Source organism: Calidris pugnax, unplaced genomic scaffold, assembly GCF_001431845.1.
Source record: "Calidris pugnax isolate Ruff unplaced genomic scaffold, ASM143184v1 scaffold40, whole genome shotgun sequence".
Classification (NCBI taxonomy): Eukaryota; Metazoa; Chordata; class Aves; order Charadriiformes; family Scolopacidae; genus Calidris; species Calidris pugnax.
In genome coordinates, this window is record NW_015090796.1 from 517,518 (window position 1) to 535,053 (window position 17,536).

The 17,536-nt window shown below is 39.6% G+C and overlaps 1 protein-coding gene across 4 annotated transcripts in view; it reads right to left on the minus strand.

The window, feature by feature from the left end:
* Positions 1-5,620: 5,620 nt before the first annotated feature.
* SLF1 (SMC5-SMC6 complex localization factor 1) overlaps positions 5,621-17,536 on the minus strand; it is a 41,117-nt gene continuing 29,201 nt past the window's right edge. For all 4 annotated transcript variants that reach the window (XM_014936865.1, XM_014936864.1, XM_014936863.1 and 1 more), the window contains exons 13-18: positions 16,061-16,206; positions 13,936-14,105; positions 13,302-13,435; positions 11,200-11,292; positions 10,600-10,782; positions 5,621-7,840 (exon numbers count right to left, since the gene is read on the minus strand). In XM_014936865.1, coding sequence (XP_014792351.1) covers positions 7,356-7,840; positions 10,600-10,782; positions 11,200-11,292; positions 13,302-13,435; positions 13,936-14,105; positions 16,061-16,206 — 1,211 coding nt within the window. In that variant the 3' untranslated portion in view covers positions 5,621-7,355. The remainder of the gene's footprint in view (positions 7,841-10,599; positions 10,783-11,199; positions 11,293-13,301; positions 13,436-13,935; positions 14,106-16,060; positions 16,207-17,536) is intronic.

A 17,536-nucleotide genomic window follows, 5' to 3' on the forward strand; every position in this document is an offset into this window, starting at 1 on the left:
GAGCTCCCTCACCGCCGGCGCAGGCCGTACTGGGCCAGCTGCCTGCTGTGGCCCCCTTTATAGCCCCCCCCCATTGTGACGCGTCCCCCGTGGTGTCCCAGGGGCCGGAGCGCATCACAGGCACCACCGGCAACGGGCAGAGCCCTTGGGCCCCAACCCGGCTCGGCCAGAGCCTGGGATGGGGAATGCAACTGCGTTTGAAGAAGATTTCATAGAATGATAGAATGGTTGGGGTTGGAAGGGACCTCCAAGATCATGGAGTTCCAACCCCCCTGCCAACTCCTGGCAAAGAGTCCTTCTCCAGCTCTCTTGTAGCTCCCTCCAGATATTGATAGGCTGTTATAAGGTCTCCCCGGAGCCTTCTCTTCTCCAGGCTGAAGGTATTTCATGCAGGTATTGCAGAAACAAGGGTGTGCAGGTGGACCCCTGCGGGAGAAAAGTCAATTGTCTCCCCCCCTGGAGAAGATGCTCTGGCCTGTGGAGGTTTCTGGGGGAGGGCAGAGTTTTGAACGATAAGCCTGATCCTCATTATGCCTTGTAGGGATGTCTCTCCCCTAAGAAGCCGAGGGGGACCTCAAAGATTTCCTGGGCTAGCAACTTGCCTCAAACCTGGTGCTGCTGTGGTGCGAAGTGGCATTTGAGGTGATTTTTCTGGATTTTTCAAGTATCGAAACAACAGCAAAAAAAACCCCCAACCTGCACTTTAATTTAGTGATGGTGGTGAAGTCCCTCTACTGGGGGAGGGCAGAGTTTTGAACGATAAGCCTGATCCTCATTATGCCTTGTAGGGATGTCTCTCCCCTAAGAAGCCGAGGGGGACCTCAAAGATTTCCTGGGCTAGCAACTTGCCTCAAACCTGGTGCTGCTGTGGTGCGAAGTGGCATTTGAGGTGATTTTTCTGGATTTTTCAAGTATCAAAACAACAGCAAAAATAAAAACCTAACCTGCACCTTAATTTAGTGATGGTGGTGAAGTCCCTCTAAATACAGGTATGCTCGAGCCTCCATAACTCTACCCATTGTTTAATCTCATCATTTCCCACCATGCTTTTCTGTGTGGAGGTTCAAAGGTCCTTCCGGGAACAAGCAATTCTCCATGTTCTCTGAAAGCTCCCAAAATCAGGAGGGGTCAATGGAGAAGACCATGTTATGACCCCTCCACATGGTGTCCACGTGAAGTTCAGCCTCCAGTAGCTCAAGAGCCGCCATCAACAGGGCATCCCCCACGCAGAGAGGGTGGGCTTTGGACACCCTGGAAGGGACCACCTCAAACAGCCAGATGGTGTTTGTCCTCAGAGTAAACTTTCAGCAGGCAGGCACGTAGGTATTGGGGTAAATAACGTAACATCATTAAAAGGAGGATTTGGAGCATGAGTGAGAACTAGAAAATGTCCAATTTTAAGGCTAAATGGGCAAATAGGCATTTAGTAAACCAACAAGCAGAATTATTGATACTGAATTTTTATGATTTCTTTGATATTTCTCTAAATAAGTTCAATTTAAAATTATTTTTTGACCTTAGCTTTGACTTTCCCGAATACCTGTTCTGGGTGGACCTGCTCTGGCAGAGGATTGGACTGGATGATCTCCACAGGTCCCTTCCAACCCCTAAAATTCTGGGATTCTGTGAATTTCCAAGAGCCCCATTGGTTCCAAACGAGCTGTAACGAGGCAGTTACGTGTCTTAGCAAAACTTCCACTCCCCTCGAACACAAGAGTGAGGGGATTTAGGTGCCAGGGGAGTTGAATGAGGATGAGTCCTTCTTTCCACAACTCTCCTGAAAAACGATGACATTCAGCAAATGTATACAAGCTCATTTAGGTAAGAAAAGAATGAGATTAATTAGGCTGTGTGCGGGTGACAAGCCACACCAGGTGAACTTCCCTGTGTCAGCACTCTCAACAACCGGTGTAAGCTCTTCGGCCCACTGCTCTTTAATTGTCACTTTTCCTACATTCCAGATTAATGACAATTTTCCAGCGTCAATAGGAGAGTTCTCCTGAAAGATTAATGAAAATTGCACCCAAAGAACCCTCAGGCTGGGTCTCGGTTTCTCAACTGGGCTTGAGCGCGGCATTTTTGGGGCCGTTGTGTCTTCTCTGTTTCCTTCCCTCTCCAGCCACCCAACTCCAGAGAATTCAAATTCTCTTCAACTGTGGGTGGAAACAGTCATTCCTGATGTTGTTAAAACCAGCAAAATAGTCTTAACTTTTAAAAGAGGTATATTACCATCAGCTTTAGGTAGTCAGAAGCACTGTTTTTCAATATTTCTAATTATTTTTTGAGCCATTGGATCATAGTCTCCAAGCACCCGGTTCACAGACGCCTGTGTGGGTCGGTGTTACTGGAGACCTGCACTCCCCAGCTCATAATTTTTTAAAAGAAGGGATTTTGCCTAAATACTGCCTAAAATATGCTACTTTTATAGTATCTGTGGATATCCTGACTTAAAGCAACTACTTAGATAACTTATTTTTTTCCCCTCAGAGATTTCAAGTTTGGTTGATAAATTAGGTGTGTTTTCACTATCTTTACCTGCATATGAGAGCAGAGATGAGTATTTTCCAAAAAGTGCAATTTTTAGAGCTGTTCTCCTACAGAAACATAATTTAATATCCTGGAAAATACAATGATAAATTTATGAACTTGTAAGGACACTTACATATTGCAGTTTGGTGATTGTAATTATTTAATGTGCACTTAACAGGTTTAAAAAAAAAAAAAAAAGGAATTTCCCCTCATAGATTTCAAGTTTGGTTGATAAATTAGGTGTGTTTTCACTGTCTTTACCTGTGTATGAGAGCAGAGATGAGTATTTTCCAAAGTGCAATTTTTAGAGCTGTTCTACAGAAATATAATTTCATATCCTGGAAAATACGATGATAAATTTATGGACTTGTAAGGACACTTACATATTGCAGTTTGGTGATTGTAATTATTTAATGTGCACTTAACAGGTTAAAAAAAAAAAAAAAGGCATTATCTGGCATATTTTAAACAGTGTGTGTTGGGGAATAACCACTGAGCGTGGAGCGTTCCTCGTGGTGTTCCCTCGGGACTTGCATTGAGATTGGGACATTTCTCCAATAGTAAATACATTTACATTTTACATTTTCTATAGTGTGACATCTGCAGGTGGCACAGGAGGAGATGAAATGACCCCTCCTACAGATGGGTCTGGTTCAGTCACAGATTCATGGGATGGTTTGGGTGGGAAGGGACCTTCAAGCCCCCCCAGTGCCACCCCCTGCCCTGGGCAGGGACACCTCCCACCACACCAGGCTGCTCCAAGCCCCCTCCAACCTGCCCTTGAACCCCTCCAGGGATGGGGCAGCCACAGCTTCTCGGGGCAACCTGGGCCAGGCTCTCACCACCCTCACACCAAACAAGTTCTTCCCCACAGCTCAGCTCCATCTCCCCTCTTGCAGGGTCAAACTCACTAACTTGGATCCCCATTTAAGAAAAATGCATTTTCATGCAGCCAGTGCAAGTTCAATGTAGGACGACACCATGAAGGCTGCACTTGCCCAACAAGAAACTGGAGGTGGGTTCCTCCAAATTTGGTGCAAAGGGAAAAATGCCCAGCGTGGTCCTCGAACGAAGGGGAGAAGGTTCAACCTGTCCCTGCAGAGGGCATTTGTGATGCTGCCCTTCTGCCTTCCAGCACTTCAGCATCACTCGGGATGGCAGAATGTGAAGGAAAGAGCTTCAGGACTATTTAGATAGTTTAAAGGGAGCTCAAGCTCTGAGGTTTGAACCCCCATCTCTGTTATAACAAATTTAAAATTAAATGTAAAATAAATTTAAAATTAAAATTAATTAAATTAAAATTAAATTGAAGCCACAGGAATATTTGAAGGAATAATGAAGACGGGCTGAGGGAGCTGGGGTTGTTCAGCCTGGAGAAGAGAAGGCTCTGGGGAGACCTTATAGCGGCCTTTCAATACCTGAAGGGTGCCTGGAGAAGAGCTGGAGAAGGACTCTTTGCCAGGAAGTGTAGTGATAGGACAAGGGGCAACGGTTTTAAATTGGGAGAAAAAAGATTCAGATTAGATCTCAGGAAGAAATTTTTTACTCTGAGGGTGGTGAGACACTGGAACAGGTTGCCCAGGGAAGGTGTGGGTGCCCCATCCCTGGAGGGGTTCAAGGCCAGGCTGGATGGGGCTTTGAGCAACCTGCTCTAGTGGGAGGTGTCCCTGCCCAGGGCAGGGGGGTTGGAACTCCATGATCTTGGAGGTCCCTTCCAACCCAAACCATTCTATCATTCTATGATTTAAATTTTATGAGCTAACCTCTGCTCCTAAAGAAAATAAAAGAAATCAAGAGCAAAACTCCCGAGCCCAGCCTCCTACTGCACTGGCAGCAGTGATTTATTTGCCAGCGAGTGTGACCGTTTCAAAATCAGGAAACACTGTAAAAATGCCTCACAAATATCATGGAGGTTTTTGCACGTCGACGGCCGCGCTCCCTCTCTCGAAACGCCAGCAGCATGAAACTGAGAGTACAGTACAGTACAGAGAAAACACAACACTGAAATTCAGCCAAACTTGGCAACTTTTTTTTTTTGGTGACTTTTTAAGCTTGATCCCTGCCTGCTGAAGGTGGAGAACAACAAAGAACATTTATGGCCTGGGGGAAACAGGGTGGACGGAGGATGAAGATGTGCCTTGGTGCCTGTGAAGGGTGAGAAATGTGGGTGTAGAGAGAAAAAAGGGGGCACGGGGCTGGTCGGGTGGTTTTGTTTGCTCCTTTAACTGAGGCAAGAAGTGGGAAGTAGCCCACATACCAAGAGGGATTTTTACAAAGCAGACAGTTTAATCACTTAATAGATCTCACTTTATTGCAATCGTGATTTAACAGGAAAGTTTTGCTTCTCTGAAGGAGAACAGGTACTCTCTAATAAATCAGATGAAGCACATAATTTTATGTTAAATACGACTGAGATATACTTAAGATTTTTTAAGGATAGGGAGTTTGCAAACTTGAGTACAGATAGAACTGAATATGTATAAAACTGAACTCTGTTAAGAGCATAACTGGGAAATAACAGGAAAATTTTCAACGCGTGATCCTTACTTAAACCGAGAGAACATTAGAAAGAACAAAATTGTGTCACCATATAATTAAAGACTGACGATGCGCACAGACAATATTTAAGTTGGGGCTACATGTGGAATATTAATTCAGACATTTGCTAACTTTTGAATGTTTCACTTTGCAATGTTAATAATATTCATTTAGCACATTACTTTTCTTTATCGTATCTTGGAGAGATGTACTTTAAATTAGTTTAAATGCAGGACTTACAAATGATTGATGTGCTTTTTTTTCCTGTCTAAATGACATAATAGCAAATAATTGCAGGAATACCTAGGATATGTAAGCAGAACCACTCTCTTTATCAGACCAAAATAATGCTTTTCCTGCTTTCATTTCAGTCACTAATGTATTATATTAGGAGCAGAATTATTCTTCTGTGGTTCTCTAAGTCCCAATTATTATAAATTTCCATTTACCTATCAAATTAATGACTAAAGAAAATGTCAATATTGCCAACTTAAATGTGTATTTTGTATTCTTTAGAAAGCATGTACGTAGCGTCTCTTTCACCACACCTTGCAACAGGGAAGATTGATGTTTATTAGTCCATCTCATACAGGATAAAGGTTTTTTTTCTTACTACAGAAAAATCAAAAGTGCACAAACAGAAGCAAACCTGATACGCGCCAGCCCTTTATTCTACCAGAGCAGGCCATTCTGCATGCATGTATAACAATAATAATCAGCCATTAATAAACACCGAGCATTTGTAACACAGGTCTGGTTCCAAGACCAACTCAGTCTGAGCATCTTCAGTGGATTAATTGCTATGAGATCATATATCTCAGCTGCAGAAAGGCTAAATGGAAGTTTTAATGTGTTGCAAGCCAGCTGCATCAACGTAACTTATTCCCTCTAGTCAAGCAACATCAATTTCAGCAGCAGCTATTATCCCCACCCTTTCTTTTAGGGTTCTTTTTTTTTTTTTTTAATATTATAAATTGCTATTACAGAAGAATTGGAAACACTGCTAATTAGTACCTTCCTTTTGAAGGCTAAGATTTTAAATTATTCTTGATGTACTACTGAAACTATTAGAAAAAAAAAAAATAAATCAGGTATCCCCAGTAAAGCAGCACTTCCTTCTTATTCTTAAGGAATAAGCTTCCCTTAAAAATGCATTTCTTCCAGGCCCCAGTCTGAAATGACTTTGGCACTGGAATTCTACAAAGATGCAAGGCAAGAACAGCAGTTGTTGCTATATAAATGTGCAATAAAAGCTCTTCAAAACATCTAACTTTTAAGCATCCCCAGCCCTGTGCAGCACAATTCTGTAGTTCAGCTGCCTCACCAGCCTCGATACCTCTAAAGAACAGCACAGGATTTTCCCTTTTTCTTAATTAATTAAAAGGCCCATCTGATAGAATACGTAGCAGACAATCCTAAATTAGGTTAGAGGATTAGTTTAGAGGATTTATCATGTGTAGTTTGCATGTATTCACAGAATGGAGAACAAAATTCTCATATTAAATGGGGTGTAATTTTTAAGGAGATCCATACTTAGTGTCAGAATCTGATGCCCAGTACATACTTAAAACTGCCTTGTCTAATCCTTTGTAAATTCCCCTGCCAACAGAACTAGATTTGTGCCACTGCTTCCACCGGCATCTTTAGTTGAGGGAATCCCAGGAGTGCTACCAGATCATTTTATACTCTGCTGCTGTAATGGGTTTACCAAAACACCCCAAGCCAAGGGGAGTCAGCGCAGAGCCCAGGACACCCCAAGTTCAGCCCAGGGTGGGTTTGGCCCCTTCCAGCATCACTGGCCTGGGAACAGCACGGTGACTTCACCATTTTAAGGCTCTAATGGGTGGTACCCACTGGGGTTCTGCAAACCACCCCTTCTGCAAATCTGGGCCATCCGTCCTCAACTCAGTCACCGCAGAAACGGATGTGACGCGTTTTTGTGTGTGTGCAATAAAGATCTCCAGGACAGCAAACACAAAGTTTAATTTGGTGCAAAGGATACAACACCCCTCTGAGGTGGTGAGAGGTGTCCAGGTCTATCAGACCACCAAAAGGCACTGGTATTGGAAAAAACATTGCCTTAAACACACTGTTTTTTAAGCGCACTGCATCAAGGCATCTGACTTCCAGGTTCTGGCAGAGGAAAGTATTAACAACATGGGAGATAATAATGTGTAGGGCTGTGAAATTTGTAATTCTTTGGTTAGCAGAAAAAAAGTTAGCCCAATGCCAAGGGCTGTCAAGATTCAACCAATGGGGCTTGTTTGGAAGCTAACTGCTACAAAGATTTAAGTAAAGAGCCGATATGCCTCGACCATAGTTTCCAGAGTTGCTAATAAAGCATTCATCTGTTCTCCGGGGAAAAACAACATGTTTGCAGATATTTCTTCAAGAAACTCTGGTAGCTTTTGAAAAGTTTCTAGCTCTTTAAAATATGTATCTACTAACCAATCTGCAGAAAATCTATTTTTCATCCTACAGTTATCACAAGCCATTACTGGAAGTGCATTTGAACAAGCTACCTCTCTGAGAGTTAAAGTAAAGGGTGAAGACAGATTATAAACCGAACAGAAATTCAGCAGCATCTTATTAAATAAAATCAACCACAGTTCTCCCTGCTGACTGCAAAAATCTTGTTCTGTGCGTTCACAGAAGCTGTCAATGTTCTCTTCTGGATGAACAACATTCAGGAGTTCTTGCTTTACAGCTTCGGACTCAACATAATCCAGTGGCAGTTCTCCATTGGAGTCCCTCTGCTGTAGAAGGACTGGTCCTGCAGGGAAAATATAAACATTAATAATAACAGCACATTCAACTTGGCAGCCGAACAAGATCTGAGTTTGGTTTTTGCCAGAAGCTAGTACTCTGTTTAAATTCCTTCTTCTACTAAGTTATGCTGATGTAACTGATGAGTTACACATTTGCAGTATAATCTAGAACATGCAGAATGACCCTTTGCAACAGTTTCTTTTAGGATATTGTCTTAATTTTCTTCCCAGTTTTGCTAGGCTGAAAACCAAGCATTATTATACAGAAATGAAAAAGAAATTTACATGTTGCTTATCCCAAAATATCAAATAAAAATGTAATGTTACTATTGTTGTAAAATTCCATTAAGTATTTTATTGACCAGCTTATTTGCCGACACTGACTCTAAGTTGTAGGTGTGTTACTATGATGGTCTTTATTTTACTTTAGTGGATGATGTGCTCAACCTTGTCCTAGGCTAAGCAACAATGTAAATTATTGAGGCAGGAATCCCAGTCTCCCCAAACAACAGAGTTTCAAAATCTGGTCTTAACAGACTTCTGAAATGCAAAAAGCAATGACTCTAGTAAATAGCTTTAAAGTAAGTAAATGGAACATATTTTACCTGTTCAGATTATACTACATTCTTTCGGCATTTCCTGTTTATTAGTACAATGGAGCTATTAATAATTAAACAGTTTACAGACATCTTGATGAGCTTAAGAAAGGCTGTACCAGTAAGGAAAACCAAGGGCAGTTAACACACTACAGGTGTGTTTCTCAAAGACAAACACCACCAGGAATCTTCTTACATAAACTGGGGTTACTAGGCTAAAGTAACGATGACAACTGGATGATAAATGATGATAAATTTGAACTGGAATACATTTTCAGAAATATATTTTAATTGCAAAAGGTACTTCACCAGGTTACATACCCATACTGGGTATGTAACTGGTATGTAAACCCCCATACTGGAGGTTTTGACTTTGCTGTGGTTAAGGCTGTATTGTTTTACTCCATCAATGATTACATATGTATATATATTATACACATATTATGGTTATATTATGTATATAGCATGCATATACATAATCATTGATGGAGTAAAACACTACATAGACTATATGCATATATAAATGTATGTCTATGACATGTGTATTTACATATACATACATATATATACGCATATGCATATTATGTATAATTAACTCTTGCAAGCTGAAGGTTTTTAGAGCCAGAAAGCAGGAAAAGTTTTTGCAGAGGTGTGTTGTAAATTACTGAGCTGAGCAGATCCTCACCGAGGGGACAACAGGCACAGCCCTGTCAGCTGTCTGACAGGCCAAAACGCAGCCGGTGACAACGGCAAAGATAAGGGCACACACGGCCCTGGAGTTGCCAGAAAAAGCCTTGATGAATGCAAGTGTGAGGCGAGCTCTTCCCCATGGACACGGGGATCATCCACCACCTCTTCTTCAGGGAAGCGGAGGAGAAACACGCATCTGTCAGCCCCGTGCCCTTTCTGATGGAGGAGCTGGGCTCCACCGCTGTGTGGGATGGTGCATCACCTGGAGATGTGGGATGGAGCCCAGGTTTTGGCTTGGCACGTCAAGGACAGGGCTCAGGAGGTGCATAAAACACCTGGGAGCCACCACAGAGCTGGGGCTGGGCAGAGACAGGAGGCAGAAGGCAGAGGAAGGTATTGATTACCAGCCGGCGCTCGCACAACAGACTCAGAAATAGCCTTTAGGGGGCAGGAGAAGACTGTAAATAGGGAGGTCACACCGAAGGATGAAATGAAACGTTGTTTCTCTACCTTAATTAAGTAATAGGCCATCTAAATACGGCGCATTCTTCTGCCTCGTGGCTACAGGCAGAACGATCCTGACTGCAAAAAAAAAAAATCTGGACTCGGCGCATAACGCACAGAGATTAAACTGACAGAGTGGGTGGATGGTAGGGATGTCACAAACACTCGTTCCAATAAACGAATTAAAAGGAGGAAGAGTTGATATTCAAGACCCTTCTTCGCACCTGATTTTTTTTTTTTTTTTAAAAATGCTAAGTTAATTATATTGATACAGTATATTTCAAGGCAAGATACAAGTTCCCTGTCACCGAACAAAAAATGTTGTTCAAAACATTTATCATGTGTCTGCCTAAGGGGCAATGTATTTTTTTTTTTAGAAACTAAGGCATCCCTCCCACTACTATCCCTAAACAGCAGTTATCGCAATTACAATATAGATTCCTTTCTTAAACTAATTACCAAGCTAATTGTGTTCTTCAAAGACGATCACATTAATTTTCATAAATGCTGAACAAATTTATGTTGAAATACATGATTATATAGAGATTTACCGATCTATTTTTGCATTGTGGTAAAAATAAATCAAAACAAAAGAAAAATCCTTAGCTTTGCTTGGTGACTAGGTAATCTTTATCTCCATTAATGAGTTTGGAGAATACAGTTACAATGCATATGGTGTAAAATGCAGAATAAAAACATTACCATATTGGAAAAAAATGTGAAAATCCTGGTTAATTTCATATTCAGCTGATCAAGATAAGTGTGAAAACAGTATTATTTTTATTGTGACCAAAACAGCTTGGCTTAAAAATGTTTTAAAATAAATATTTCATAATAACATTGTATTTCGAGCAACGATTAAGGAAAAAAAAACAACAAAAAAAACCCCCAAAAAAACCCCACACCACGAACTTCATAAGGAAGTCGGAGCAGCAGCTGATTTCCCTAAGCCCATTTAGCATAAAGGCACTCACCCCCGTGCTGAAGGAGCAGCTTGCCAATTTCTACGTGTCCGTTTGACAGTGCATCATGCAAAGGAGTCACCCCGTCCACTTGACTGAGCAGGTCTACCTCTGGACAACGCTGCAAAATTTCACGGACACACACTGTGCTGCCATGGTTACAGGCTTCATGCAAAGGCGTCCAGCCAGCATAGTCTGAATTATAAATCAAGGGGAAGTTTTTAAAACAGCAGAAGTAGCACTAAAATGTTAATAACGTAATTTATTAAGACGGCAGAACGCTTCACTCTTCCGCACTCATCCTGGCTGCGGTGGGCAGCCTGTGATTTCAAAACAACAAATTCTACTGAAAAACATCTGAAACAAAATTATATAGTGTTTTTAAAAATCAATATTGTGATTTTAAAATGCATTTAAATGTGATTTTAAAATGCATTTTAGCTATAAATTAACCTTTCCTCAATTTTTGGTAAAACATTCCTCATTCTGTGTTGTTTAAAATAATAAAGACAGTTTTAATAGCATAAATACAAACTTTATTACACACATATATTAATACAGTTCTTTATCTGGCTTAATTTTTTAGTTCTGTAGAGAAATTGAATAACTTACCTTTAACATTAATGTCTATTCCAGGGGAAGAGAGAAGCTGAATCAATCTCTCCACTTTGTTTCTTATGCAAGCTCTATGCAGGGCTGTCTCTCCTACCATAAAAAATTAATAGATTACACTAGACTAGGCAAGATAGCAACTAAAGAAAATAATCAAAGTGCCTGGAACTAGGAGACCTGGCTATACGCCAGAAAATTCAATAATGAGTAAGATTTTCCTTTCTCCTGTTTAACCATCTTTTAAGAAAATTCAAAAAAAACCCACAGAGCTTCTGTTCCACCAGAGATCCAGCAATGAAATTGTATTGCAAACGGTTTAACACAGGAATTATCTCCCCCCAGTTCAAGGTTTAAAGCTTCAATCACACCATAAAAGCACCAAGTGATCACAGAACACCAAAAATACTGGGTTTTGAAGCAATAAAACTTTAGAGTGCAGTTGCCCTCCCTTAAATTTATTCATGAACCTACGTTAAAATGTATGGTTCTTTTTACACAGCATTTATAGCTTAATTCAAATGAATGTTTCTGGCTAAGCACGAGTGCCTCTACACACTCAAGTATAATTCAGAACTTCAAATCCGTTAACAGATGGTTTGCTGTTTCTCAATAGGCTGCCTGACTTGGCTACAGTAGCAAGGGAGGGGGGAAAGACAGAGAAATAAATGAAGGGGTCATAATAATAATATTAATAATAATAATAATAATAATAATGATGATGATGAAAATCCTGTGGGGAAAAAAAAAACACCTAAGCCTTAGTACCACGTAAAGCTGTAGTAAGTGTGAAAAACTGAACAGCCAGCAGCTGAGAACTGCTGCTTGCATGTAGAGACACCACTAGTTTCTGCATGATAAAAACTTCAGACCCATGCTAAATGCTGTTTCACTTTCACTAAATGATTAGGTTTGAACAAGAGCCAGAGGAAAATCTTGACGCCAGGTGAAAGACGACGCAACAAACATCTTAGAAAAAATGAAAAATATCTGGGGCTAAATCTCTCAGCCCTCACGATAAGATTTACATGGTATATTTTGTTACATTAATACCTTCACTATGTAAATCTGTCAGCTCCACACTCATTCTTTCAACAGAAGATACTACTTGCAGTTTTGGCAAAGGAAGAATAGAAAAAAAAAAAGCAGTTGGTTTGGGTTTTTTTTTTTCACCCTAGTCCTTCAGCTCACTTTTCTTTGTAGAAGTCAGCATGTAATAATTCACATCAATTTTACTTGCAAAAGCAATAGAGAGAAAGGGAACCAATTTTAAAAATGCATGGTCTGGCTCTGTTACTGAAGCTCTCTTAAATCCCAAAAGAGGGTGAGGGGCTTTTCTTGTCCTTCAGTGTTTGTGATACAATTCTGGTTTTAATTTTTTGAACAATCCCAGCTTGCTTTTCCCAGTTTTTTTCTAAGCCTTCTCTTGGGCATCATGATTAATATAGCTGCGTTTGAAGCGTTATAGGCAAATTTCTGATGATGAAGATGACAAAAAGTAGTCCCAGCAAGTAATTCTGTTCAGGTAAAGGCTCATGTAAAGTATGATTTATTAAATTTGCGTAGTAAGTAGGGACTGAATGAATTACTGCAGCGCTGTTTTATTCCTTAGGTACTTGGGTTCCAGTATAGCTAAGACAAAAGCCAAATGCCTTTCATAGTCTGGGCTGAATGCCTGGAAGAAAACAGTCCATATGCTTAACACAGCTATGTAACATAGCATACTCCTCGGTCTTTGTTCACAAAATGTCTAGGACTGAAAAGAGATGAAGACTGAATTATACTTTCAAATCAGAAGACGTTGATCCTACCAAGCACAGGTTGAGGTGGATTAGCAAAGTAAGGCGGGCAAGACTGGAATGAGCTCACACAAGCTGTACACTGTGTTTAATATCTGGGAGGGGGAGGGGAAGGCAGCTTTACCCCACCATATATACAGCTCCTCCTTTTAAACAGACATTGGGGAAAAAAAAAAGAAAGATGAACCTAAGAAAATAATTATTGGGCATAAGCCCAATAGTTCAGCATTCATCAGGACAAGATTTTAAAACCTGAAACTGCCGATTCTAACCATATAAAGTTTTTAACATAAATTAATAGCATACCTTTAAGATTTCTCTTGTAAAAATGTACCTCTTCGGCCAAAACGTAGCAGTTCTCTTTGGTGTATGAAGCCTCAACTTCTGGTTGTGTTCTAAGCTTCTTTGTCAAAGTAGGGCACTTATTAAAGATTAAGTCACTGAAAGCAGAGCAAAGTGGGCACATCTAAAATCATTGTTTTATATTTTAAGATAATGTATATATACTTCATGCTTTTAAATGTGTACATATAGCATACTTAGATCTATCCATTTCAGAGGTATTTCTGAAATGTCTTAACTACGTAATTTTTATGTCATTTAAGTATAACTGTATTTAAAACAGTAATAAAATTAAATTACCCACAATTAAACTTTGCTTAAAGGTAATTCTGCGAACAGTTCAACTTGTATATGTACACTTTAAATTTAACACTGGGAAAATACAAGCACATCAGTCTGCGTATACACTGAGATGGGGGTTGAGGAGAAAAAGGGGGAACCCCAGGCCAGAGGTGTTACAGGTTTACAATGGAGCTTTCTGTCAGCCCCAGTAATTTGCAGACAACAAAACAGGTCACATAAAGTTCAAGAAACGTGTCAGGTCAGAAGCTGTCCCCCCCAGCAGAATAAAACTGGTGATGTTATAGGTATTACTTACGGTAGATCAGGCAGCACTTTGACTTGGTTCTGCTTATCACCATATAGCATCTGTAATGCCCTCTGAGACTCAGGGCACGGCCGTTGCCCTATTTTCGTTTTCTTTGCTTTCTGCATCCTCCTGGTCTCCTGCATCCCCACCTCTCGCAAAGCAGGCAAATAGCAACAGACCTGTTGCAAAAACAACATTTTCAGTGACTCCGTAGACAGTAAATTAAAACGCGGGGATTTTCTTCCGCCGCACTTCATGCCAGGCAGTCACCCCCCACTCACAGCTTGCTGCATCGAAGTTTTAAAAAATATGATCCCTAAATGATTGCACATACAGATAAAGTTGTCTTCTGCAATCTTTTTTATATTCTTGTAATTCACTCTTCATGCTGGCCTCAGAGGTGAGTGGGCTGTGTCTGAGCCAGAAAGTGCAAAATTCTAGACCTCTCTCTTGGTTTTTTAGTAGCTGAGGAAATTCTGATTACTTTAGCTGGAAAGTAAAGCTAATTGATTCTTGGCTGCTTAAAGTATTTACAAGCTTCTCACTCCCAACTCAGGGAGCAATTTGGTAAAGAAATACTCACTCCCCTCCTTCATCTCTCCTAAGATGAGGGGCTGGATTAAGCCCTTGAGCATTGCAGGGGCAATAAGCCAGTTATCTCTTAGATGATCTCTCTTTATTACGGTAGTTTTGGACATTGTTGAAATTTTTGTTTCCTTCCAGGAGCTTCCAACCCACCTATACCCTCACTTTAAAAAGTCGTGTAAGTTTCTGCAGTTTGGTAAAGCACAGGAAAAACCCCTAGTGATGGAAGTCACCCATGGGTTACACAATGGTTGTATCTGAATAAAGATATTAAAGACAGTTTTGAGTATCTATCAGATCACTGTACATTCTGCAGAAAATTTGCAATGGGTGGGGGACACCTTATTTGCACCCTCACTGTACATTTACCACCAAAGAGTAGGAAGGCACTACTGGAACCAGTAGACAAGCCCAGCTGATAACATCCTGTATGAGAAAAGCTGGCAAAACTGGACAGTAATTAGTATTTACTCTGTGGAATGAGAAGAGAAGAACTACAATGCCAAGGAAAGCCACAAAAAGCACATGAACCTGTTTCAAGCACTACAAAAAATTTACATTTAAGTAGTTGCAGAGAGTGATCAGTAGTCATGGCAATACTAAAGATAGCAATTGCTGCTGCATATGTGTTGGCAACATATGTTAAATATTAGATATATAGTTGGTTTATTTTTAAAATTCTGACAGTCTTTTGTTCCAGCTCTGTTTAAATATGATGTATTAATAAACAATGATCTCGGTTCACAATAAACTCCTGTAAAATTCAAGAAAACTCATGTACGGAAAACGTGTAAAGGTAAAAATTTGTTTTTCTTTGACTGTCCCATGGAATTTTAGGCCATATAGAAAAAGATACGGATTCCATATTCTGGTTAGTCCTTAGTATTAAGATTACTGAAATGAGGCTGTAAGTTAGGGCACGTGATTCCTGCGTGATTTGCCTACATCCTGCCAGCAGTCATGGTTTTGAGAATTTCTTTCACAGCTTTCATCATGTATTTCTTCATCAACTATCACAATTTGTGATCTGAAGGCAGGAAAAGGTTTGCAAGTAGGAAAAAGTTTCTTACGAGGAGAAATTAACAGGAATACACTGTGGTTCAAAATAATGAGATCTTGTATGTAACAAATACTTGGACACTATAAAATAGTAGACTGTCACCTCTCGAAAAACCTTACGGAAAAGATATCCCAGGAAAATCACACTATATTGGACATTTTTCTTAATTAAAATTGAATACTGCAATAAAGTATATAAATCAGAGAATATTTTTAAAAGCTGTCACTGTGATTTTTCATGTTAACTGCATGTAAACAAATTAATCAGGTATCACAAATTCCCTGGTAAGAAAAATCTTCTTTAGAACCCAGATCTTGGGCAAAAAGACATTTAAATGTAGTAGAGTCTATCTACAGGTGGGAGACAATGCATCCAATGAGTATGACCTTAGGCCACAAAAGAAAGATATTTTCCAAGACTTCAATGAATCCAATTACTTGCAAAATGTCTACGTATGATAGGTTATTAAGGAGTAGAAGGTTGACTTACTATTTTCTGAAGAGAAAGAGGTTCTTTAGAAATAGCTATATTCCTCTGTAAACACATTTTTTTGAAAACTGCTTCTGCAACAAACATTTGAAGCCAACGGGATGGTATGGAAGAAATGAACATTTTCAATTCACTTATTGAAAAATCTGGATAAAGAGCAAAAGGAAAGAAAAGAGCCTTAAAATGAGAATACACAAACCTGTACACCTAGAGTTACCTATAAGATAACTCCTCCAGATATTTTTTTCCTGCTGTTACAGATTCATAAGTTATTCTCCATGAGAATTACTAAAAATACTCATATTAAAAAAGATTTTATCCATCATCTGATAATAAGACCAGCTTCTAATAAAATGGTCAGCAGATTTTAAAAGGCAAAGCACCATTTTTTATGTGAAACTTTTTTAAAATACCCTTTAAATACAATTTTATAAAATTGCGCCTTGAATTTGAAAATTAAATTATTTATTTGGGAAGTTATAGAAGTAATCATCTTTAAAATCTGTGACACAATAAAAACTCTATTCATATCTAAAATGTGTAATACATGAAACAAAGAAATGCGCAAGTAATGCAGGGTGACCGATAAATTCTATGTTATAGCAAATAGTTCATCCTGTTTGAAAAAAAAACCCAATACAGACAGTGGCAGAAGAATGTATATCTACCTCAATATATACAGGCATAGATCTGTCCTACCTCTCTTTTTTTTTTTTTCTATTTGTATTTTGATTCTAGCAAAATAGTTTTGTCAAAATAGCAACTGAAACCTCTGGAAAGCAAGGTCTGCCATGAGGAAGAAAGTCTTTACTCAGGGAATATTCTGTTCTGCTAAGAAGTGCTCATACATTAACTGATCTGTAGACTCAATCAAAACAGAAGCACAAGTTTTGAGAGTATAGATGTTTCCTGATCTAACAGTGATAGAATTCAGGTAAACTGTAACAGTTTTTGGGGCTTTAAGTGCTGCAGACTGAACCAAGCCACAGCGATCACCAACAGGTCAAAGACTCTTAACTCTTTATAACCAGATTGTGAATGCTTTTGGTGGAGGAGAGCACAGAAAGTATCACTTTCCACTTGTGTACAGGAAAGTAGGAAAGTGTCACAGAAATATATACCCAAGATTCTTCCTATTACATGAAAGCTAGAATATCTGTTGGAGAGGTGGCAATAGTGGTAGACACTAAAAGCTCCATTGATTTAAATATTATAAGGTTCCAATTGATTTGGTCTTCTAAAATCTAGGGGAGGCTATGATGGTTCTAGATAATTTGCTTTCTACAGGACTGGAGTGGAAACATTTATCTAGAGACTAAGATTTTAGTGTAATTTTTTCAGGATAGTCCTTTTCAAGTGTCCAGGTAGGAGATGGAAGCAACACCTTAAATGAGGCCTACATACACTATCTCTAGAGAAAATGGTGACTGAAATCAGGATAACCATACAGGTGTAACAAGTTAGTTACAGATTTCC